The following is a 24,994-nucleotide window of genomic DNA, read 5'->3' as shown; positions in this document are numbered from 1 at the left end:
GGCAGAGGCAAGCAGCTGTAAATTAGGAAGATAAGAAGCAACAGCATTCACTCTTGCAAACCTCTCCTCTGCACGGGATGCTCCTCGCTAGCCAGCTTCCAAGCTCAGCTTCTGCCTAGCTGTGGGAGAGCTACACGCTGCAGCATTGTTTGGAGATCAGTGGCCTTGGCCCATTTTGAGCTCTTGTTTATGGCTCAGGTTTGCAGGAGGGCTGGGACAAGATAAGGGATCAGCAGGGGGCTCCCACCAGCTGCAAGGTGCTGGTCTGCTCCAAACACCTGGCAGCCCAGCTGTGCATTGACTGGGGCATGGGTGGGGCTAGTGCAGGACAGTTTAGTTGGGCTACCCTGGCCCCTGCAGCCATAAACACCTCCCTGCCCCTGCAAAGTGGGGCTAGTCTCTGGCAAATGCTGCAGCTGTTCACCTACAGAGGGATCACTCTGGACACAGGACGCCATTTCCAGTAGGAGTTTGTCACAACTGGAGGGAAGCAACGGCTGGATTCCCTTTAGATAATAGCAGCTTGTTGGCTGTTCCCAGTACCAGCATTGCTAGAAGCTAAAAATCACTCCACTTCCCCCTGGGCACTGGGTCAGTATCTACAGGCCAGAGGGCCGCTCTGTCTTGCTGTGCTGTTAACACCTCCCTACAGGACAAGGGTGCAGCACTGGGTCACTGACCTGTAGACCAACCCCCTCAGCAGCAATGGCTAGGAGTCCTGCCTTCCATGGTCCCTTTGCCAGGGGTCATCTAGATGACCAGAGGGGTTAATGCGTAGTAAACCCCAGCCTGATCCTGCCTCTATGTTAAGGAAACCCCTTTCCCCTCCAGTTGTCAGAAGCCCAGCGAGGGCTGGCCTCTCCAGCTAGAGAGTCTCACACAAGAAATGGGTCCCTGCCATCCCCCCTCTCACAGTGTGAGGGGAGCTAGTGGCTGAGTTCTGCTAGCCAGCATGGCCAGAACCCTTTGGAAGTTAGCACCTGCAAACAGGCCAGAGCTCCTGGGCTCCAGAGTGGGGAGGATCTCAACTGCCCAAAGGCTAGGGAGCTTGTTACTGGTCAGCCCTCGAGCAATAGCTCCGAGACAGACATCACCACAACCCACAGCACTAACTGGCAAGAGGGACACTAGGAATAAAGAGCCAAGCCTGTAAAAACAAAAAATCAACTTCCTTTATTAAAAGTTACATCACCCATTGCCCCATGCTTTAGCATCACACTAACTTACTTTATACACAGTACAAAAGAAAAAAGAGGGTGGCCTAGGAAGATATAAAAGGCAGTAGTCAAACATTTTGTATGGAACAGGGCTAGCAGCAGGGTATTAACAGTTGAGTGGTTGGAGCAGGAAGGCAGTTGCACGGGTAGCTGGCCGGCAGCCTACTGGACTGACTGGGGTACAGCACCTTGCACGGATACTGTTACCCTGGTGCTGGAGTTTGACAGACTTCACACAAGGAGGCAATCCAGTCACAGTTTGGAATCAAGAGCCAGAGGTCTCCAGGCCTTTGGGATATTCTAGGAGTTAAGGATTCATAAGACAGGCTTTTATTTTCCCTGGCAGGCAAGTGTGTCTTAAGATCCAAAAGGCACCAGCAGCTGCATAAGGCTTCCAGGCATGGTTGGGTCTGGGTACAAGGCTGTTCACAAGCCTCCAGGAAAGTCACACTAGGCTCCTCAGCTCCAGGAAGCATCTCACACACATGGCTCAGCCACATAGGTGGCATGCAGAGACAGGTGCCCAACAGGAGCCAGAGCTGGGCCTATTTCCTCTCTAAGAAGCTTGAAGATCTCATGTGAAGGGACCCAGGCCAGAGAGTTTGCCCACTGAGGCTCCAGCCTGCCAGTTGCCCCATGCAAGACAAGCTGCTCTATGGAGCTTCCTGGAGAGAAATCCGGCATCCTGGCAGAAGCTGCTCTGTGGGTGGGTACATGGCATCTGGCCACCCCCCTTACTCGTCCTCGCCCCCACCGTACATGTCAGCCAGCTTCCTGAAGCGGCCGCCCCAGTCCTTCAGGTAGTCGTAGTCCTGGTCCCGGTCCGAGGCGGAGGAGTTGAGGGAGCTGAGCGAGGCCGCCTCGGAGCCGCTGCCCTCGTAGTCAAACACCAGCAGGGAGTCGTATGGCGGGGCAGTGGGGTCAGTGTCTGCAGCCTTCAGGTTCTGGGGGAGCGGAGGAGCGTTTGGTTATGAGTCATCCCAGCACACACTCCTGGGGCGACTCTCCAGTGCAGCGAGCTTGGTGGGGGGGGATTAAAACAGGGCCACCCGCATCGGTGCTGGCAGGCAGCACTAAGACCAGCGAGTGGTCACCTTGAGGGGGGAGCCCTCAGACGGGAAGTCAAGAGGCAGGTTTGTATCATGAGACCAGGGCACTGAAGGGTAGTTTTGCTGAGCAGTGAGACTACCCTCAGTGCCTGCATTTGGGCCTGGGGCTCCCAGATCAGTCCTGATGGAGGGTCCCCTGCCAAACCCATGAGTCACTCAAGAGTCTTCCCTCCTCTTGAGTCACTGGCAGGGAGATCCTGATCTTAGGTCAGCCCAGAGCAACCCCAGCACCAGCTGGCTTCCCACCCCAGAGGCTGGAATTTGGTCCCTCAGCTGGACCTGGGGAATTCTCTGGCAGGAGCCAGGTCCTGAGCAACCCTTGTTCCCACTGAGGTCAGTGGGAGCTGCAGCGCTCAATGCCCCCAAGGAACGACAGCTGCTATGACCAGAGGCAGCCGGTCTGAGCAGAGGGCCTGGCACATCACCAGTCCAACAGCATGTGTACTCGGAGGCTGGGGCCGGTCATGCCAAGCACCCTGGCAGAAAGGAAGAGCTCAGCCTGACTAACGGGTGCCACAGGCCTTCTCCTGGAGGTTGGCCTCCAGTGTTGGCCTGTGGGCTTTTCTAGACCCAACAGGGGAGAGAAAAAAAACAGGTCTGTGCTCTGGTCACATTCTCCACCACCCTCAGCCAGTTCCCCTGAAATCTCTACACCAGTTCTCAACCTACGGGCCACTTGCAGCCCAATCAGCACACAGCTGAGGCCCAGGTGACATCCTCAGGACCATATCTCATGGATGTGGCCTGCTAGCAGAGAGCTGCATATGCGGCCCACACCTGGACATATCCATCCACCCTCTCCACTCCCCATAGCTAGGTTACAGCCTTGGGCAAGCTACGCCCTGGCAATGAGGGCAGGGATATCAGAGCCTAGCACAGCCCTAAAACCAGGCTTTCCCAGCAGCGATGTAACTGCACCAGGACAGGCAGATAACACTTATTGCTGACCTTGGGTGGGCACCTTGGGCCCCCATGGTGATGGGAAGGGAGACCCTGAAGTGCCACCGCATAGCCAAGAACCAGTGGTCCAGGGAATCCCCACAGCAGCAGAGCTGCAGGTGGCTAGCAACTAGCCCTGAGGGTGGTACGTGCCCAATGTATGCACATCCAGCTAAAGTGAGGACCAGATCTTGAGCTCTAGAAAGGAACTGGTGGCCCTGATCAGCCAATGCCCATGTCCAGAGCTGGCTCCAGCTCCTCACTAGGTGTCATCAGCCCAGGCTCACGTGAGTTTAGCAACACTTGCATCCCTGGCCTCACCTCATCAATGAAGTTGCCAATCTCATCGGGGTTGGCAGGTCGAGGGCGATATTGGGGAGCTGGCAGCAGGGTCGGCACCACATCATTGCGGACGAGGACTTCAGGGCGAGCCTCCAGGCCGCGGTGCAGCTGGCTGAGGTCATAGTCCTTTAGGAGGGAGATGCACAGGGTCAGGGCCCTTTTCCCAAGTTTGGCTGAGACATCCCAGTTCTGGATGTCTATTTGCCAGGCCACATCTGTCCTGGGGATGGGCATGGGCACCAGAGGGGCTCCAAGGCCATTAGTTTTGAAGGCCCATGTTGCCCACTCCTGGAAACATGCAAAGCCAGAGAGTACGAAGGTGGGACCCAGTCAAGCCCCCAGGGCAAGCCAGTGCTTCAGGTGTGCTGTTACCCATTCCCCACCCCGCAACATGCCATGGGCCACTAGTGCCCACCTGGTCTTCCTCGCCACCTCCCTCCTCGCCGTAGTAGAAGACGTTGTCCCGGGTGTCGTCCTCGGGGAGCAGCAAGGGCTCCTTCACCACCTTCCTCCGCCGCACGAAGAGCAGCAGCAGCAGCAGGAGGACTGGAAGAGACAAGACAGGTCAGCGTGTGCCATGCAGCCTGCTCCGGGGCGCTCCCCTCCTCCCCGATGGGGCCCCATGCTGCTCTCCTGGGTGCAGTGACGCTGAGACACCAGCAAGCTCCCATCTCGGAGCACTTGGCAGGAGGGCAGGCCCCAGTTTTAATGGCAGGGAACCCAGGGCACAGAAGTGAAACAGCGGGTCAGCAGTGGAGCTGGAACAAGGTCCCAGGTCTGACCATCGGTCCTCTAGCCACTAGGTGAAGCTGCCTCACCACAGGCAGCAGCAGGTCCCATCCTGCACCGCAAGACACCTGCTTCTGCCGCTCACCCTCCATGCAGGCCAGGCTAGCTTAGCTCTGGAAGACCCCACCCTGGCACAAGATGCCCATCAGCCAGGCCTAGAGCAACTCCTCCCAGGCACTCACTCAGTAGGGCCAGAATAGCCCCCAGGATGGCCAGAATGATGGGGACCCCTGGAACAGGCAGCTGTTCCTTTGGGCATGTCTCTGCATGCCCCTCACAGTTGCACACTTCTGCCTTGAGAACAGTTAGCTGGTCTTTGTTCTGGTTGTCAAAGAGCCGCAGGTAAACTTGGTAGATGTCTTTCTTCAACGGCTCCAGCAGCTTCAAGGTGAGCATCTCCCCTGTGCAGACAGACAGTGGGATTATATGGGTGAGACTGCAGCTTGGATACCAGAGGGGAGGGCCACCAGGGGTCAGAGACCAGGCCCCCCACATCCCTTCTACCTCCCAAGCAGACCAAGACCCTACAGTGCCATGAACATGCTCTACTCAAGACCACTTCATCCCTGGAGTTTGCATCTTCCCTCCCCAGTGTTCAACCATGGCATACCTGGGACTAGGATACCCAACATATGACACATGCAGAGAAATCACAAAATGTAAGGCTGGAAGGGGCTGCAAGAATCATGGAATATCAGGGTTGGAAGGGACCTCAGGAGGTCATCTAGTCCAACCCCCTGCTCTAGGCAGGGCCACCACCAACTAAATCATCCCAGCCAGGGCTTTGTCAAGCCTGACCTTAAAAACCTCAAAGGACGGAGATTCCACCACCTCCCTATGTAACCCATTCCAGTGCTTCACCATCCTAGTGAAATAGTGTTTCCTAATATCCAACCTAAACCTCCCCCACTGCAACTTGAGACCATTACTCCTTGTTCTGTCAGCTACCACTGAGAACAGTCTAGATCCATCCTCTATAGAATCCCCCTTCAGGTAGTTGAAAGCAGCTATCAAATCCCCCCCCCCCCCTCATTCTTCTCTTCCGTAGACTAAACAATCCCAGTTCCCTCAGCCTTTCCTCATAAGTCATGTGTTCCAGTCCCCTAATCATTTTTGTTGCCCTCTGCTGGACTCTTTCCAATTTTTCCACATCCTTCTTGTAGCGTGGGGCCCAAAACTGCACACAGTATTCCAGATGAGGCCTCACCAATGCCAAATAGAGGGGAATGATCACGTCTCTTGATCTGCTGGCAATGCCCCTACTTATGTAGCCCAGAATGCCATTGGCCTTCTTGGCAACAAGGGCCCACTCATATCCAGCTTCTCGTCCACTGTAACCCTTAGGTCCTTTTCTGCAGAACTGCTGCTTAGCCAATCAGTCTCTAGTCTGTAGCGGTGCATGGGATTCTTCCATCCTAAGTGCAAGACTCTGCACTTGTCCTTGTTGAACCTCAGATTTCTTTTGGACCAATCCAATTTGTCTAGGTCCCTCTGTATTCTATCCCTACCCTCCAGCATATCTACCTCTCCTCCCAGTTTAGGGTCATTTGCAGACTTGCCGAGGGTGCAATCCATGCCATCCTCCAGATCATTTATGAAGATATTGAACAAAACCAGCCCCAGGACCGACCCTTGGGGCACTCCACTTGATACCAGCTGCCAACTAGACATGGAGCCATTGATCACTACCCGTTGAGCCTGACAATCTAGCCAGCTTTCTATCCACCTTATAGTCCATTCATCCAACCCATACTTTAACTTGCTGGCAAGAATACTGTGGAAGACAGTCAAAAGCTTTGCTAAAGTCAAGGAACACGTCATCCACGGCTTTCCCCCTCATCCACAGAGCCAGTTATCTCATCATAGAAGGCAATTAGGTTAGTCAGGCATGATGTGCCCTTGGTGAATCCAGGCTGACTATTCCTGATCACTGTCTTCCTCTCTAAGTGCTTCAGAATTGATTCCTTGAGGACCTGCTCCATGATTTTTCTGGGGACTGAGGTGAGGCTGACTAGCCTGTAGTTCCCTGGATCCTCCTCCTCCTCCCCCCTTTTATTTTTATATAAAGATGGGCACTACATTAGCCTTTTTCTAGTCCTCCGGGACCTTCCCTGATCACCATGAGTTTTCAAAAAAATAATGGCCAATGGCTCTGCAATCACATCCAATTCCTTTAGCACTCTCAGATGCAACGCATCTGGCCCCATGGACTGGTGCTTGTCCAGCTTTTCTAAGTAGTCCCGAACCACTTTTCTCCACAGAAGGCTGGTCACCTCCCCTCCCCCTGCTGTGCTGCCCAGTGCAGGAGTCTGGGAGTTCGTCTTGTTCGTGAAGATGAAGGCAAAAAAAGCACTGAGTACATTAGCTTTTTCCACATCCTCTGTCAGTAGGTTGCCTCCCTCATTCAGTAAGGGGCCCACACTTTGACTTTCTTCTTGTTGCTAACATACCTGAAGAAACCCTTCTTGTTACTCTTAACATCTCTTGCTAGCTGCAACTCCAGGTGTGATTTGGCCTTCCTGATTTCACTCCTGCATGCCCAACCAATATTTTTATACTCCTCCCTGATCATTTTACAAGCTTACAAGAATTGGAAGATTGGACACAGGCCATCTAGCACAACCCCTGTGCTGAGGAAGGGCCAAGTATTCTCTAGACCAGTGGTTCTCACCCTGCAACCTGTGGGCCACTTGCAGCCCAGTCAGCACAGAGCTGCAGCTCCTGTGACATGCTTAGGGCCATACAGCTAGTATTGAGATGGCCCACAATGGTAAATAGCTTGAGAACCACTGCTGTAGACCACCCCCGACAGGTGTTTCTCCAACCATGGAGGTTCTGCAGCCTTCCTAGGTAATTTGTTCCAGTGCGTAACTACCCTGACAGATAGGAAGTTTCTCCCGATGTCCAACCTAAACCTCCCGTGCTGCAATGCAAGCCCACTGCATCTTGTCTGGTCCTCAGTGGTTAAGGAGAACAATTTATGTCCCTCCACATACATAAAAGGTTGTTACAAAATGACTGTTGCATGTCCCCTTTCAGTCCGTCTCCAGACTGAACAAACCTAACTTTTTCCAGTCTTGCCTGGTAGGTCAAGTGTTCTAGACCTAGTCACATGAGCGACTCCAAGCCAGCACCACACCACGTCGCATTCTGTGGGCAAGGGCTGCGTCCTGCCCTGCCTTGCCTTTGATCCACAGCCACAGTTCAGGGCTCGTTCCTCCTACTGGAGGGAAAGGGAGGAATGGGGAGGGGGCAGGCGGAGGGGAAATGGATGGTCTGAGATCTCAGGTGACCAGCAAATCCCTTCAGCAGTTACCTTTGCTGTCCATTTCAGCAGCCCAGCTCGCACCAGATCCATGGAGGAGCTCTGCTCTGAAGGGGGAGGTGTTTGGGGGCAGGTCCTTGTCGATGATGGTCAGGACCTGTGGCACCGGATTCTGGTTGCAGACAGTGATCTCCCGAGGGTCTGGCTCAGGCCCGTGGTCGTTCACATCCAGAAGAGTCAGAAGCAAGGTCCCTGTGCCAGTGGCAGGAGGGGCACCTGTTGGGGACAGAGTGGAGGTTAATCGTGGCAAGTGGTTCAGTCTCCTTTGCCTGGCCCAGAAGGGGAGCCCACTGCTCAGCAGGTGGGAGATGCCCGTCCCGTGCCTGACCCAGAACGGAGCTGCCCGGCCAGCCAGGGGCAGCACGTCGTCAGCTCTGGAGGTCCCTGGTGCAGTCCCAACGGTGACCACCACCTGGGTCCCCACTCTAGGCTACAGGGCCTGCTTTGCCCATGACTCAGGTGAGGCTCCCAAGCCCTGCACCTTCAGTTCCACCCCAGCACAGGCTGCTTCAGACTGGTGCAGTATGATGGAGGGGCCGACAAGCCAGCCTGGGCTGCTTTTAGAAGGACTCCCATTTTCCTGGGAAGGGAGCTGGGTTTTAATTTGGGTGTGGTTTCTCGTGACAGCCTCGGAGGGGGTGTGGCCTTATCACATGTCTCTCACATGGGGAGCCATCACCAGCGCAGGGGAACAAAGATGCTCTTGATCGCGGAACCGCAGTGATCAGACAGGCTCTCAGCCCTGCCCCCCACATTCCAGCTGCAGAGCTGTTACCATCGTCCACTGCCAGCACGATGGCCGTGTAGGTGTTGTTCTTCACAAACACAGCCTCCCTGTCCAGCTGGGCCTTCGCCGTTACAATGCCGTTTTCTGGGTGAATCTCCAGCCACCCCGCGGGGTCATTCCCAACGCGGTACCTGAAGGGAAAGAGCATTAGGGGACAGAAGAGGTGCTAGAGCCGGGGGCAGAAGCCAGTTTGTAGGGGGAGGCTGTTCTGGAAGGTTCTGCCAAGACACTGAGAGGCCAGACTCAGCACCACTCTGACAGCGGGCGGCTTTCGGTGGCACTTGGGCACTGAGCTGGGCAGCTACTGCCCAAATCACGGCTTCCCTGGGGGCTCCGTACTCCCACGTAGCAGGTGCTGAACTCCAGAGCGTGGAGCCCAGAGGTTCTGTCCCGCAAGGCCTGCTGCGCCAGCCAGTCTGTTCAGGGACAGGAGCAGTGGCCATGGGATATGGTGTGTTTGGCAAGGGCCAGTCCAGAGGCTTTGCTGCCCATGGTTTACAGGTCCAGACTGTCCTGGCACAGGGCTGTCAAGGCCATCGGTCTCTGTTTGGCCTTGGTGAACCTGGCTGTTTAGGCACGAAGCTGGATTCTGTATGTGTGGTATTACCCGCCCAGGCTCCCAGTCCAACACCACCACTTACCGGATTGTCTGACTCTGCATTTTGTCTGGGTCCTGAGCCATGTAGGAGGTGATTTTCTGCCCAATAGGCACATCCTCCGAGACCTGGGCTGTCCTGATGGGTGGGTCGAAGACAGGTGCCTCGTTCACATCCTCCACGTTCACTGTGACGGTGGCTGTGGAGGTTGAGAGCTTCACGACAAAGGGCTCCTCATTGGTGGCTGCCACGTAGAGGATGAACTGGCTTCTCACCTCGAAGTCCAAGCCCTGGGAGGGACGAGAAGGAAAGGTGAAGCCAGGCCTCTTGCCTCATGCCAAGGAGGGGGGAGGCAATTCCTCCAGCAATGTGGGAGTCGGCTGCTCTAGACTTAGCTAGGTGGCAACGCCATGTGCTCAGCTGTGCTGCAGAATGGCCCCGGGTTTTGATGCAGCTACTTCAGTCCGGCAGGATGCTGGCACTGGGCGCAGCCGGCGCTTCGCCCTGCAGCACACCAGCCCAGTTTTAAGGCAGGCAGATGCCCCTCTCACGCCCGGAGGCGCACTGGTCTAGCTGCCCATGAAACCCAAACCCACCCTACCTTGGTTGTTCGCAGAACACCCTCATTGGTCTCGCGATCCGTGGTGATGGTGAAGAAGCCTCCTTCGTTGCCTCGCACAATGGTGTACACAGCCCGCCACGCCGCTGTGTTGACCTCGTCCGTGTCCGTCACGGTCAGCCTCTGGACCTCGCGCCCCGCTTCGTTCTCTGGCACCGCCATGGTGTACTGCAACACAGGGGCATGCAGGCCATGGTCAGCCACACGGTCACAGCTCAGAGCAGAGAGAGTGCCCCCCTGAGACCTGGGCCTTCTCCACTGGCCAGCAGCACAAAGCAGCCAGTGATTGCTCCTTGCTTTCCCACCCCGCCCCACTCTTCCTGCTCATGGCATAGGACAAGACAATAGATTGCAGTCCTTGCCTAAAACCACGACCTCACTGTCTGTGCAGCACCTAACAATGGGGCTGATCCAGATGTCTCCCTTTCAGGGGCTCCAGCTGGGGCACCTTGGCTGTTTGATCCCTTACAACTGGGGTAGGCTCAGGATAGCAGCAGCCTGTGCAGAGAGCACTTCATGTGGCTCCTAGCCAAGAGATGCTTTGGGTGAAGGAATGGCCACTTTTCCTTGCAGTCTTCACTGTGCCTGCTATCTCCCCCCACCTGATCCCAGGGAGGGGGATGGGACAGGACACCCCAGCACAGCTGGTACTCATGAGAGGGTGATGGAGTAGGGTACCGTTCTGGGGTCAAACACAGGAGCGTTGTCATTGGTGTCTGCAATCTTGATCACAGCGGATGCAGTGGCTGTTAAGCCTTCCCCATCCAGGTCTGCAGCCTGCAGCGTCAGCGTGTATTCTCTCACTCTCTGGGGGGAGGCAGACATGCCAGTCAGTGGTAGAGATGGATAGATAAGACATTAGCAGTGCTGCCTCAGATGCCAGTTCCCTGTAACCCTTTCACACAGTCCCCAGCAGCCAGGGCATGTCAAGCTGGCTACGAGAATCCATCATGCTTCAGGACTCCCTGGGCAGGGGTCTGCTCAGATCTCAGAGGCATGCATCAACAGGGTGCCCTTCTCCCCTGCAGCAGCCCACAGTTCTCCAGCCAGGGAGAGCCACTGCAGGAGTCTTCTGGTGTCAAGCCCAGATTTATAAACCTGGGCATTTCAGACCATTGAGAGGCAGGCTGCAAACGAGGAGCTGGCTCCTTCATAGGCTTGTGCCATACAGCTGCCCTTGCCGGCACAAGCTGGAAAAGGACTCTGTCCTTGGCACACTCCAGTAACTGAAGATGTTGCTGCCCTCCTTCATGGAACTTTGCTATGGCAACAGCTGCCATGCTTCCAAGCCCATGTCTCTGCTCACCTCTCTGTCTAGGCCACTTGCAATCACACTGATGGCTCCAGTGGCTCTGTGGATGGTGAACATCTGGGGATGGGGTTCCTTAGGCTCTTGGTTCAGGATGGAGTATGCAATGACCCCATTGTAGGACTCTATGGCATCATCTGCATCTGTGGCAGTTACTTGCATCACAGAGGTACCTGAGAGAGGGGTAGAGTTGGAGGTGGTAGTGGCTCGCTCCTCCCTGATCAGGAGGCAGAACATTTCCCCTGAGGAGTGCTGCAGCTTCATACAAGATGCTCAATAGCAGAGACTCTGCCAATGGAGAACGGAGCCCAGCGTTGGGCTCATCTCCTTCAGTAGGAAGGAGAGCTAACTGCTCTGAGGAGGACTCATTGGCAAGCCACACAAAAGGGTGTGGAAGTGGGCACCACATTCATGGACCAGTGGCTTGAGGAGCCTGCCTGACCCTTTAGGGCTGCCAGAGACCAGAGGCTTGTAAGAGATTATCAGGGCTTGATTTGTGTTCTGTACTGACTGCACATGGGTTGCAGGGGCATGGATGCAGACACTATCAGAGATGTCAAAGGCAGAATCCCACCTGCTAACAGGGACACCCCAGACCCAGCCCATGCTCTGTCCCACTAAGGGACAACGGAGCAGAGTCCAGGGATGCAGATTTCTGGAGCCTGGATCACTATCAGCAGGACAAAGCTATTTCCACCCATTCCTCCTACCTGGCAGTGCTCCTTCCAGAACCGAGCCTTTGAAGAGCTCTTGGGTGAATTGGGGTTTGTTGTCATTCTGATCAGTCACGGTGATGATGATCTCCATGGGCTCCTCCACAGGTTTGCCATTCTCAGACACGGCATGAGAGAAGAGCTACAGACAAACAAGAGGGCTCTGAGCTCCACCATGCTCCCTTCCACCAGCAGCTGGCTCAGAAATGGGCCCCCTGGTCAGTGGGGCTCTGCCCACCTGCCACACACAGGGCTTGGGTGACTTACGTGGTATTTGTCGATGTCTTCTCTGTCCAAGGGCTGAGTCACCATCATCCAGCCGGTCTTGGCCTCAATGGTGAAGATGCCGTTGGGAGGGGTGTCTGCACCTTGCCCTGTGATGCTGTAGATTATCTTGGACTCTCTATCCCTATTGGATTTGATCTAAGGGGAATCAAAGCATGTACATGGCACATGGTGTAACGAAGGCGGAATTAGATGAGCACACTGCAAGTCACAGCTCGGTAACGGACATGAGTAGGGCCAGACTGAAAGATGGATAAACTTGCGTTCAGACAAGATCAACAGTGGGAAACCTTCAGGAATCCACTGTACTCCAGCAAACACAGAAGAATCTACTGCACCAGCGTCTAGGGGAGTGCAAGGATTTTCCTCCACTAATTCCTGACAGTGGGATTCTGTAGTTTGTTACTATTTTAATAGGGATTAAATTGTTAAAATGCCAATGATAGAACATTCCACAACTAGAATATGGAAGTGTATAAATATGCCGAACATAGCCTTGCCCTCCCAAACCGGCAGAGCCCCACCACCTTTTCCAAAGCACCCACTGGCAAAAAGCAGTCAGCTCCTGCGCAGCCAGGCATGTGACATGGTTAGGTCCAGCAACAAGAGACCTGGCAGCACCTGCCTGCCCAAGAGGCAGCATTCGGGCGGGTGAATGCAGGTTTGAGATGCTTCCCTACCTGAACCAGCTTTTTAGGGAACGGGCCCCTCTCATTTTCAGGGACCCTTATCGGAGGGATCACCCAGTCCCTCTTCTGTCTCTGCAGACCAGGTCTGGCCTGTGGGAACATCAGCACCTCTGCTGGGTGGCCTGGAGCAGATTCCTACAGGGAGAAGGAGGCATCCATGTGTACAAGAAACAAGCCCAGGGATCCCAGACCAGCCAGCGTATAACCCTGGGTTAGCATGGTGCCAGCCGGCGGCTCCTTTATGCAGAGCATGCTGTGAGCACAACAGACCTGGAGTCAGACTTGCAGACTGTTCAGACACGGATGCTGCAGGAGGCCAGACCATGGTGAGTGGGATGAAGACCATGTATTTCTGTGTCTGGCTTGGATCATGTAAAGTGCAATGGAGAAGGTTGCACTCTGGGCACAGTGTGACCAGGGGCCAACTTGGCAGTCCAGGGAGAGCTACAGGTAGCGATTCCCACTGAGCCCCACGCTCCTGGGCTGCTCTAGCCATGAAAGCAGTTGCTAGACCAGCGTCATTCTGCATGTAACCGACTCCCAGCAAAGCAACAGGCAGTTAGTGGGCTGGGTGCACTGGTAACACTACAGCAGTAATGGCTGTGGGACTGGCCTTCCCACCCCCGTCTCTCGTAGGGGCCATGATCAATCTGGGCACCTTGCCATCCTGTTAGGGGAACGGGGTTCACTAGTGCTGTGTTCTACCCAAGGCACAAAGGTTGCCATAGAGTCAGCCCCCCGCGCTCCCTACAGGCCTGCCAGCTGGCATGAGCGTTACCTGTGCTGAGCGAGGGCTTTGGTTCCTCACAGTCACTGAAGCAGAGAATTTCTTGCCCGTGGAATCCCAGGCACTCACAGTAAAAGTCTTCCCCTGCCCAGGCAGCTGGGTTTGGTGTCTCACCAGGACCGTCCCATCCGCCAGCACTTTGAAGTCAGCATCATCTGCATCGTACAGCGCGAGCTTCCACCTCGTGCAGTCCTCAAACCTCACTGGGGAGGAAGGGCTCTGTTAACAGGCTCCCGCCAAGCACAGGACGGCAGGAGACAGGCTGTCAGGGAGACCCTGGCGCTAAAACTGCGACAGCTTCCAGCTTGAAGGGGTTTGCCTATCTAGTCATTTTCATGTTACCCCTTTCCCAAGCCATTGGGCCCCAAGCACACGTCATCGTTCCCTGGAGTGGCCAGCTTGGAGCTGGCCTTCTGAGCTACCCAGCCACATGTGCTAACAAGTTTCTCCATGCCAGAAGGGAGAAGGGAGACAGAAACATGACTGATCAGATATCTCCAGCGAGACTCTGGGTAACCCGCTAGGAGGCAGTAAGTGTTTAAGCCAGACATGTGACAGCACCAACCAGACAGGAAGAGGCAGGGGAAATCTGGACTTATCCTCCAATGTGATCAGCTAAGTCTGCTCTCAGACAACTGGAGCTGCTGACTCAGCTAAGACAGGCTCTGCCTAGTGCAGTCAGCGAGCCCAAACAGAGGCTGGGTTTCTGAAACTGGCCGTAGGAACGGTTATCTCCCTATAGTAATAGGCCAGGGGCAGAATCCTGATGGGTCCGTCAGCCTGGCCCCCACCACACAGCACGTGGCCTTCCAAGCTTGGGTAAGTGAGGGCGACGGTGCTACTTTAGAGACGCAGCATCGCTTGCTATTACACCTCCAGAACAAGCAGCAAGTCAGCTGCCTGTTGGTTAGCGCCTATGACTGGGTAGTTCCAGACAAGAACTCCGCCATGCTGTCTGCAGGCAGCCTTGTTAACAGCAGGCAGAGGGATGGAGCAATTAACAGGAGGGCCAATTCTCCTCTGGCAGGTAGTTCCTACTGCAGAAGAGCCTGTGATGGCCTGACTCAGTTTAGAGGTTTAGTTGCATTAGGAGTTGGGAATGCAAGAGGCAGACTGCAGGGCTGAGGGCCTTGGGCAAATCCCACACCAGGTGCATGATACCTTGGCAAAGACCAAGAATGAGCCTTTGCACTGCATACTTCAGACATATTGTATCCTGGCCACACCCTAACTCCTTGCACAGAGTGCCCACAGGGCACACCATTTCTATCCCAACAACCATGCTGCTAGGCCAGACTTACCCAGTTCACTAGAGCTACCCCAGCCCTGTGTGGCTGACTGCATTGGGCCAGCAGTTAACGCGAGCACTATAGGTCTTCTTAGACCTCTCTGCCACCAGCTCTTCCACAAGGTAATGCTGCCTAGGAGAGCTGCAGCCAGGACCTCAGCAGTCATAGAATCCTAGAATATCAGGGTTGGAAGGGACCTCAGGAGGTCATCTAGTCCAACCCCCTGCTCAAAGCAGGACCAACCCCCAATTTTTGCCCCAGATCCCTAAATGGCCCTCCTCAAGGATTGACCTCAACCCTGGGTTGAGCAGGCCAATGCTCAAACCACTGAGCTACCCCTCCTTGGGCAGAAAGGCTGTACTCACCTTGTGCTGTAGGCCCATGGTCCCAAAGCTTTTGCAAGACTCTGTAAACTATCCCATTGCAAACACCCACCCTGCCATTCACTATTGCCTGGGCCCCCATTCCATACCACGCCCATGAAATGCATAGCAACTGGTCTGGTAGAAGAGAGACTTCCTGTAAGCCAGGAAAGCCAGCACCCTGTGACAGCCAGCTCTGTAGACTACTGCATGGAAGCCTGTTTGGGGCATGCTCCCCTTTTCTTTGCCATTGAGGGGCTGAGGTCACACTCCGGAACATGGCTTCGGCTGCGACCTGTGTTCTCAATGTGAATACCCTAGGAGACGAGGGCTCCCACAGCCACGTCACAAGTACGGGCACATGGAGAACGCCAGCAGGTCTAAGCTTAGCTGCCAGTTTAGAGGGGTGCCATGCCCTACAGGGGCAGCCAGAGAGCAGGGTAATGGCAGGCAGGCTCGGAACAGTACTCCGGACCCAGGGCTTCCCTATCCCATGCTCTTGTTTAGGAGGGGTTTCTGCCCACGCTTCAGCGGCAGGGAATCCAGGAATCCCTCTGGATAATGCAGTGACCAGTCACTGGTCTCCAGAAGTCCACATGTGTAAGAGCCTGACGTGAGGCCAAGCAGTTGCATGGCCTGTTGGCTAATCTGCCCCCAGCAGCGAGTTACATGCATGTTTCCGGTTTGCTTTCAGACGCTGGGCCCAGGAGGAGTCACTGACTCCCAGGTAGCACTGAGAGGTCTAGCCTTTGCTATGCAGGTATTTAAATGGCCAAGTTATTCAATCAGACCTGTTCCACTTCCTGCCATGCTGATCCAGCCACAGAGCCTCCCTCACCAAGGATGGGGCAGCTGTTGCATGGGGAACACTGTGCAGCTCTGCAGGGTGGCTTTGGAGGTGAGAGACTGGGGGGCAGTTCCTCACAGCTGGAAGGACAGGCCCCCTGCTCCCTGATTTGCACAGGAAGATGCTCATGCTCTGACCACTGCAGCCAAGAGCAGGTGTCGGGCATAACACCAAGTAGCCCATACAGGAGAGGACTGCACTACCCTTAGATCAGGGGCATGGAGTGAAGCCTGGCCCATTCTCCAGTTAACAGCTTTTAGGGCTGTCAAGAGAAGGCTGCAACTGCCCACCAGCATGGCTGGTCTTTGAGAAATCAAGGGTCACTGTGCGATCTCCTCCCTTCCTGGGGCAGGAACAGTCAGGGAGCAGCTTGCTGCTCTGCTCTCACTGGAGATCAGGCCCAGCTAGACTGGTCATGTCTTAGCAACTCTGACCTTCCCCGTGACCTGGGAGCAGTTACAAGAAATTGACTCTCCATGGACTGACTCCTCCACAGGTCCTGGGCTAGGGCGGCTAGCTCAGTATAGGTTCCAGCCTCTCTGGGATGGGTGAGTGGAGGGAGGAGGCTGGTGACAGGAAACCCAGTAACTGCAGTACAGGTGCCTTGAGGCAGCCAAACAGACCCCAGGCCTGGAGGATTCCAGGTGCTCTTCAGTCCTGCAATCACCAGTTTGTTCCCTTGCCATGCTAGGAGCCAACAGCAGGTGCCAAAGTCCTCCCACTCTCACGGGCTCTAGCCTCCAGCAGGCTGTGGCGTTGCCCACGCCTGCTCCGAGCAGGGCTAGCAGCACCATGCAAGCCCAGCTGCTGGGCTCCAATAGTGCTCCCTTGTTACTAGCCCTAGTGAACCGCACTGGTGGGAAGGTTTTAGAGTGCCGGGTGCAGACAGAGCCCTTATCACCACACACCATCTGTGGTCTTGGACAAGAATTCCCGAGGGCCATGCACAAAAACCCATCTCCCAGAGATGCCTCAGCCATTACACACTCAAGGGGAGCTGTACTTGCATCCAGGTTCACACAAACCCTGCAATAAAAACACAAGCTCTTTCCACACTTAACGTGGCCCGGGTGCCCTTAAGGCTTTGGCTCCTTTGTAATTGTCAGCCTGCATGTCCATGAGACTGCCCTGGGCCAGCTCAGCTGCTTTGGCACATTATAAGCCCCAACCTGCAGCAGCAGCCTGGACAGGACCAGGAAGTCTTAGAGTGATACTTTGTGAAACATAGGCCTCCATTTCTCAGAGAAGGGACAGCGTTTGCAACAGACATCTCTGCTCTAGGATGGAGAAAACAGGAAGGCTTCCAGCTCCCCACATCCAGCTAGACCCAGCAGAGGTACTCCAAGTGAGCTGAACACTTGGGTCAGCTCGCCTGGCCTTGGCTCGCTGAAAGCACTCACCACTTAGTGGTATTTTGAGTTCTGCAGCCATTAGCTAAGGCCATCACAGAAGCTAGAGTTCTGCATGCAGTTACTGGAAATAGCCTCCTCCCCCAGGACACTTCAAAACAGAAAGAGTAAACAAGGGCTTGCAATGCTGCCCTGCATCAGACCATGCAGGAGATAGCTACAGCTCCGAGACTGCTGGTCACAGTCCCCACCAGAGGCACTGCAGCAGAAAGCTCCCACCACTGCATAGATGGCAGGTGCTAGGAGGTCTATGGAAGCGGTTATTGCTTGCCTTTAACCCTGAGCAGAGCCACTTCACAGCCCCTAGGTCTTGGGCCCCAGCCCAGCAAGCAACTGCCTCTGCCTGGCATTCACCACAAGGATACCCAACCTTGGTACCAGCTGGGCAGGAAGGCAATCCTTTCACTCAGACAGCAGAGGAAGCCCTGTAATAGGCAAGGCCAATAGGACGCCCTTTGCACAAGCCCTGTAGTACAGGCAAGGACTGCACCTACACCCAGGAGTCTTCTGCATCACTTCCCTGGTCAGAGGCTTAAGTGTAATCAGAGCTGACCTGTGTGTCTGAGATGGACTAATAGCAACCGGCCAACTCCTCCTCCACACTGGAGAATTAGCAGTTACACTTCAAAATGCATCTTAAAAAAATCACATGCACTTAATGTTCTGATCCTTGTGTAATGCTGATTAGAGGACTCAGATAGCTCCGGATATTAAATCTCTCCTAACAGCCTGCTTTTCAGCACCATAGTGCTACTCTAAAGAGTAATTTGTAGCAGGCTTTCCAGTACAAGGGGAATTAGAACAAGCTAGGAGATCAGCACCTCCCCTCTCTCCAGCATGCATGGAATTTTTGCAGCCCCTGTGTTGACATACCAAAGGTCTGTCTCAAGGCCTCTACTTTACAAAGGTCAGGCTGTGTGAGAGGTGAAGGAAGAGCAGAAAGCCTGCTTTGGTTAAATCCTCCCTAAGCAAAGCAGTGAACACCACTGTGTGGATACAGCACCCCCAGGGGCCTCTTACAGCAATCCCTGATCTGCAGCCCGCAGTGCAGGGGTTCTAGTCAAGCTCAAAGCACTGGGAAGGCAACATTGCCATGCCAAGGGAACAACTGGCATTTTGAGGAATGTTAATGGGCTTTGGGCACTAACCAAGTAACTGCTCTGCAGGCTGGATTTGGCTAGTTTCGCAGGCCAGTGAATTACTGAACAGCATGGATCTGGCTTATAATGGGAGAGCTCTCTGGATCCACTGCACATTTCTGTTAGGTATTTTATTTGTTTTTACATCTCCAGACAGAAGAGTGAGCTTTGAGAGCTTACAGCTTGGGCTACACTAGAATATTAGGGCAGTTAGCTACATTGCGTGAAAAATCCACACCCCAAGCGGTATAGTTAAGCCGACCTAAGTCCCTGCGTAGATCACACTAGGCTGACAGAAGAATTCCTCAACCTAGCTACTGCTCGTCAGACGGGACCACCCACATGGGAACAGGAGAACCCCTGCCGTCTACACCAGAGTGCTCCAGTGTAGGCAAGCCCATGCTCACACGCAGGTGTAGCCTCTCCGTCCCCACACTGTGAGGGAGGCTCTGGCCCATGGGGAAGGGAAGTCTTTCTTCCACAGAGCAGGGGGTGACATTAAATCAACTAAGTTCTGGTGTCCTGAAGTCACTCCAGCAAGCATGGAGTTAAGTGCATGCCAGTCCCTGGAGGGACGGCAGAGGAGACAGACCAGCCTCTGTTCGGAGTACAATGTGCACATTTCACATCCCCGGAACCATGCCCAGGACTGGCTCGGCTCATCTCAGCACCTGATCCGCACTCCCTGGGCCCACTGCAGGGTGGGCCAGCAGGGGCAGGGAAGAGAGTCCAAAGCTGAGCCATTCCCCGCACTCGGGACCCTGGGGAGGTCACCCCGCAGGTGACTGGAGCATGTCTACCGGGCAATGAAACACCCACCTCACTTCAAGAATTCTGCACTGGCACCCACTGCCATGCTTGGGCAGGCCTGGAATGCAAGGGCAGGGACAGGCCCACTGACTGCCATTTCAGGCAGTCTAACCCAGGCATCGTCTGGGGGTGGGGGATTTAAATGCCACCCTCCAACGCCCGGCACTAGCCATCAGGACATGGGCTCAGGGGCACTGCCAGCAGGATTCTGCCACATGCACAAAGACCCCCAGAGAGATGCAGCCCTGCCAAGCTGAACCATGCCTGGGGCTCCCAGGTCAGACTTAGGAGCGAGCAAACTTATCCACATCCCCAGCATGGGGGAGACTCCGGCCCAGAAGCAGCAGCCCTAACTCAACAAGCAGAGCGGCTTTAGCTGGAAGGGAGGGGTTGCTGCAGGGGAAGGTGGGGGAGTATCTGTTAAGACATGACACCAGCCAAAATAAGCTAACAGGCCAGGCAGGGCTGGATTAACCATTTGTGGGTCCAGCACCAAACTTATTTGTGGGCCCCCATGGGAGCAGTGGAGCATGGTGCAGGGGGATCAGTCCCCAGAGCGAGGGGCCAGCCAGGGGCAATGGGTCATGGCATGCAAGGGTGGCCCTGTTCCACTCAGCCTAGTGCGAGGGCACTATTTATAAACTGGCAGTTGCCAGACAGTGGCACGCCTGGCCCTTTGCTGCCAGTGTGCCCCCTGCCCTCAGGGGCAGGCCCAGGCCACACCACACAGCTCCTCCCCCTTCCCCCAAATCCTCCTGACTCTGTATGGCCAGAGCCCCCCCCCCAGCCCCATTATGCCAGCACCCCTCCCAGCCCCCTCCACACAAATGCACAGCGCCCTGCACAACACCACCCCTGCCCAGAGCCTCCCAGCCCACAGCCCCACAAAACCCCCACTCCCTAGTGCCCCAACAAACACCCTCCCTGCCCCCTCACAGCTCAGCAGTGCCCCTGCAAGAAACCCACTCCCCCACACCCTGCCTCCTGCCCGCACTCACTGGACCTGCTGGGAGGCGACTGTCTGCCCAGCTGAGCAGCAGTCAGCCAGAGCTGGTCTCGGGGCTCCGGTCCCTCGGGAGTGGTGTGATCTGCCAAGCCAGGACCTGCCCTGGCCTAAGACGCACTTCCCCTGGAGGGGCCCAGTCAAGCTCCCCGCACTGTCCCCTGCCCCCCACTCCCCCGCCCAGCTGAGACTGGCCAGGCTTCTGCCCCAGTCCCAGGTGGCTCAGCTCCAGAGAGACAGGTGGGGACCCACAGGCGGTGGGAAGCAGAGGCTGCCGGGAGCTGGAGGTGTACTGAGGTCCGGCCAGGGCGCAGAGAGGAGCAGGGGGATGGGGCCGAGGAGGCAGCAGGCCAAGAGGAGCAAGTGGTGGACAGGTTGGGGGGTCAGAGTGGTCTCAGGGTGCAGGGCAAGCCAGGTCAGTAACTGCCTCACAGAAAGCTCCCTCCCCACATCTTCTCCCAGGGTTTGCTCAGAGCCCGGATCACAGGACGCTCTAGTCCTGCGCCATTGCCCTGGGCGGGTGGGGCTCAACAAGGTGTGGGAGTCTTTAGCCTTCCAGTCAGAGGATTGTCCTCCAGCCGTTTGGACGTTAGCATTTCAAAGGCTGCATTCCCCAGGACAAAGCCTCCTGCACTCCAGGGGGAGGAGCAGAGATAAAGAGGAGACAGGCCCACTCTTTCTTCGGGGATAGAAGCATGAAGTGCTTTTATGAAGTGTTGTAGGCCTGGGGGATTTATGACCACGGACGGCCAAGTTCACCAGAACGCAGGGCAAAGTTATAAACAGAGTGGAAATTTCCCCTACTTTGGGGTGGGACAGACATGAGACAGCCTTTGCAGGCTAAGCCCTAACTACATGAAGGAAGTTTCCACTAAACATGTAACCCCCCAGTCTGAATTAGGGCTTTAGCAATTCAACTGCCGCAGAAAAGGTCCTTGAGCCGTCCCCCATTTGGAAATAGACTCTCCTCTGTAGGGTCTGATCAGATCATCTGCTGACCACACTTCAGAGGGACAAAGCAGCCAGGGCCTGGCGCTCTCCACTTCCGCTTTCAGAAGTGCCAGCACTGGTCTAACTAACTGCCCAGGGAGCCTGGAGGATTGGGGTTTAGGGAAGGAGGCCACAAGACCTCCCAAACTGCACTGGGTGAGAAGAGGGAATCAGAATTAACCCTCCATTCCAGGACAAGTTTTGGAGCCTGCTGGATACTAGAGAATAAGCTGGAATGTCAGGGCAGGTTTTGAATTAGGAGCAGCCAGGAAGCTGCTTAGCTGTTATATCTCCAGGGAACCTCACTCAGCATGCAGGGTTTCCTCCCCTAAGCTGCCTGGGTACCCTCAATTATTTGTGCTCAACAGGATCCCAGGGAGAGGAGGTCTCTGCCCCGAGGACCTCGCAGTCTGGCAGAGCAGATGACCAGTGGAGGGGCGGAGGAAGGGAGTGGAAGCCAGCTCTTCCCGACAGGACTCGGAGGCATCACAGCAGAGCATCTGGGGCACCACTTTTCAATGGCTCTCGCGGTGCAAGCGTGGCCAGGGGCCCACCAGAGGCCAGGGAGGGACAAGCAGAGGGGAACGTCCAAGCACAAAGGGCTCTGTGCCAGAACGAGAGTCACACCCCAGAGCATCAAAGCTAGTCTCAGCCTGGGGTAACCCAGAACCACGCTGCCCTAGGAGCCCAGGGGAAGGACTAGCACACAAGGCAGAGGCGATCAGCCGACACCACCCACCCCACAGGCAGGGGGCAGACGGGGCTCATGCGGGAGCACCTGGCAGGGGTAAAGCCAGCCAAGGGCACGTCCCACAACCGCTGCGGCATTCGAGTCCCACAGGGCAGCGAGCAGCACCCCGTGGGCATGACCCAGAGCCCGGGGCAGCTAAGTGTCTCCGCCCCCCGCGGGCTCTGCCCCACTGCCCCCGGGATCCCGACCCCCCCCCCCCCGTAGGGAGGGAGCCTTACCTTGGCCCAGGACCTGGCCCCGGAGCAGCTGCACACGGGGCACCACGAACGCGAACCGCTCCAGGGTAAAGCCAGCCCGGCACGGCTCCGCCGGCTCGCCCAGCTGCCAGCCCACCTGCGCCAGGGAGAGCTGGGTTAGCCCCCCAACGGCGCGGCCAGGCCCCCCCCTCCAACCCCGCAGCCCCCCAACGGCGCGGCCAGGCCCCCCCCCCCCTCCAACCCCGCAGCCCCCCAACGGCGCGGCCAGGCCCCCCCCCCCACCAACCCCGCAGCCCCCCAACGGCGCGGCCAGGCCCCCCCCCCCACCAACCCCGCAGCCCCCCAACGGCGCGGCCAGGCCCCCCCCCCCACCAACCCCGCAGCCCCCCAACGGCGCGGCCAGGCCCCCCCCCCACCAACCCCGCAGCCCCCCAACGGCGCGGCCAGGCCCCCCCCCCCCACCAACCCCGCAGCCCCCCAACCCCGCGGCCAGGCCCCCCCCCCTCCAACCCCGCGGCCAGGCCCCCCCCCCCTCCAACCCCGCGGCCAGGCCCCCCCCCCTCCAACCCCGCGGCCCCCCAACGGCGCGGCCAGGCCCCCCCCTCCAACCCCGCAGCCCCTCTCCGGCCCCGCACGGCGCCCCGCGGAGGGCTCCCCGCCAGCCCCGGCACACGCGGCCAGAGGGGGTCCGGGGGCCCCTCCTCGGGGTCCGGGCGGGCAGCGAGCCCGCAGCGCGGCGCCGTTACCTGCAGCAGGAGCAGGAGGCAGAGCCCGGGCAGGCGGCCCCGCGGCGGCCCCATCTGTGCGGCGGGGCGAGGGGGACGCGGCGGCTCCATCTCGCCCCGGCTGCCCCGCCCCGCGCCTTTAAAGCGGCGGCTCCAGGTGAGGCGGGACCAGGTGCCGCCCAGTCGGCTCCGCCCCGGGAGGGGCTCAGCCCGTGTGCGCGGCGCGGGGCGGCGCCAGGGCCCGGCCCTTCCCGCCCCGAGAGCCCCCCGGGGCCCCATAGCTCCTCCCGGCCCCCACCCCCAGAGCCCCCCCGCACCTCCCCCCGTTATCCAGCCCCCCGCTAGAGCCCCTCTGTCCCTCCCCCACCCTGCCCCACAGCCCCCCCGCACCTCCCCACATTATCTAATTCCCCCCGAGCCCCTCTGTCCCTCCCCCACCCTGCCCCACAGCCCCCCCGCACCTCCCCACATTATCTAATTCCCCCCGAGCCCCTCTGTCCCTCCCCCACCCTGCCCCACAGCCCCCCCGCACCTGCCCCCAGAGCCCCTCTGTCCCTCCCCCACCCTGCCCCAGAGCCCCCCCGCACCTCCCCACATTATCTAATTCCCCCCGAGCCCCTCTGTCCCTCCCCCACCCTGCCCCACAGCCCCCCCGCACCTGCCCCCATTATCCAACCTCCCCCCAGAGCCCCTCTGTCCCTCCCGCACAGCCCCCCACCTTCCCACATTAACTAATCTCCCCCCAGAGCCCTTCTGTCCCTCCCCCCCGCCCCAGAGGCCCCCCCCCGCACCTCCCAACATTATCTAATCTCCCCCCAGAGCCCCTTTGTCCCTCCCCCACCCTGCCCCAGAGCCCCCCTGCACCTCCCCACATTATCTAATCTCCCCCCAGAGCCCCTCTGTCCCTCCCCCCACCCTGCCCCAGAGCCCCCTGCAGTTTAAACCGGGTTCCTGCACAGACTATAACTGCGTCTACACTGGGCCCTTTGCCTACACTGGGCCCTTTGCCAACACAGCTGAACCGGTTAGGGGGGCCCAACCCTGTCACAACATACAAAGGGCATTATTTGGTTCTATTTTGTTTAGGCCTAGTAATGAATAGAGACAAAATTGTACATTATTTGTACTGAGTGCAATAAAAGCCTACATAAAAAATTACAATGATTTGGAAAAAAAAAAAAAACGGTTGGGGGATGGTTTTTTCACACTCCTACTGACATGGCAATGTTAGCAAAACCTTTAAATATGCCTGAGTGATACTTCTTAAAGGAAGGCCTTTACCAGCAGGGTTGGGCGGTGGGAATTCCCCTGGAGCGGGACTCTGCTGTCAGAAGTTTGGGAAGTGCAGCTTTACAATGCCCTGTTTGGGTATTTGTAACAATGGCAGGTAAAGTCATGCCCAGGCTGAGAGTGTGGGTGAAGCTGAAGGAACTGCTTTGATTATTAATAGTTATTTATTATTAATTATCACTGTTTGCTTATTGGGGGGGCACTCTGCAACTGTTACACCTTTTGCTTTCTGTGTATGGCCTCATTCTGTTTCTCAGTACGGGGTGGGATGTGTGTGTTTTACACATGCACGCAGCGCTCAGCAGCCGTGTGTTCGCAGAGTTGGTCCTTGGAGGAGACCTGCACACTGTGCTCTCCCAGGGAGATTTCATTTTCTTGTTCATTCTCCTGAAATCCAAACTAAAAGTGTTTTCAGGCTAAAAGCATGTGCTTTGGGTGGAAATGAGTCTTCAGCTGTTTGTGAGTTCGACATCTGGGCCTGCTGCAGGGGAGTGAGATTTTTACCAGGACAGCAGCTTTGCAGAGTGGCGTAGGGAAGCTGTTCCCTAACAGGGGCGAGAGGAAGGAAGGCACAGAGACAGCGGTCTGATGATGAGCCGTGTGGGTTTTGGGCCGCAGAAGTGCCAGCGTGACCATGCACAGTGTGACAGGGGTGCAGCGACAGGCAGCATCCCAG

At 56.6% G+C, this 24,994-nt stretch overlaps 1 protein-coding gene across 2 annotated transcripts; it reads right to left on the bottom strand.

The window, feature by feature from the left end:
* Positions 1 to 1,150: 1,150 nt before the first annotated feature.
* LOC140896449 (B-cadherin-like) lies at positions 1,151 to 23,180 on the bottom strand. Of its 2 annotated transcripts, XM_073308304.1 has the most exons (16): positions 23,050 to 23,180; positions 22,325 to 22,439; positions 13,498 to 13,709; positions 12,711 to 12,854; positions 12,013 to 12,168; positions 11,743 to 11,887; positions 11,030 to 11,205; positions 10,402 to 10,530; positions 9,706 to 9,891; positions 9,150 to 9,394; positions 8,497 to 8,639; positions 7,713 to 7,937; positions 4,579 to 4,797; positions 4,023 to 4,153; positions 3,587 to 3,733; positions 1,151 to 2,161 (listed from the first exon to the last, which is right to left on the bottom strand). In XM_073308304.1, exons 1-16 carry the CDS (start codon positions 23,137 to 23,139, stop codon positions 1,952 to 1,954), a joined length of 2,673 nt encoding a protein of 890 aa, XP_073164405.1. In that variant the 5' UTR covers positions 23,140 to 23,180; the 3' UTR covers positions 1,151 to 1,951. The 2 variants fall into 2 exon arrangements, with proteins under 2 accessions (XP_073164405.1, XP_073164404.1); XM_073308303.1 differs by lacking the exons at positions 8,497 to 8,639; positions 9,150 to 9,394; positions 9,706 to 9,891; ... (6 more) ...; positions 22,325 to 22,439; positions 23,050 to 23,180 and adding an exon at positions 8,386 to 8,489.
* Between the last annotated feature and the right edge of the window lie 1,814 nt (positions 23,181 to 24,994).

This window comes from Lepidochelys kempii, chromosome 12 (genome assembly GCF_965140265.1).
Source record: "Lepidochelys kempii isolate rLepKem1 chromosome 12, rLepKem1.hap2, whole genome shotgun sequence".
NCBI classification, from domain to species: domain Eukaryota; kingdom Metazoa; phylum Chordata; order Testudines; family Cheloniidae; genus Lepidochelys; species Lepidochelys kempii.
Note: the sequence above shows the minus strand (reverse complement) of the source record. Positions and strands in the feature narration are given on the sequence as shown.

Excerpts from the sequence above, each read along its gene's own strand:
- LOC140896449 (XM_073308304.1), bottom strand. The coding sequence starts at position 23,139 with ATGGAGCCGCCGCGTCCCCCTCGCCCCGCCGCACAGATGGGGCCGCCG. Across the intron at positions 10,531-11,029 it reads CAAGTGGCCTAGACAGAGAG|AGAGTGAGAGAATACACGCT; the intron begins GTGAGCAGAGAC and ends GCCTCCCCCCAG. Across the intron at positions 9,892-10,401 it reads CTGTGTTTGACCCCAGAACG|TACACCATGGCGGTGCCAGA; the intron begins GTACCCTACTCC and ends CCTGTGTTGCAG.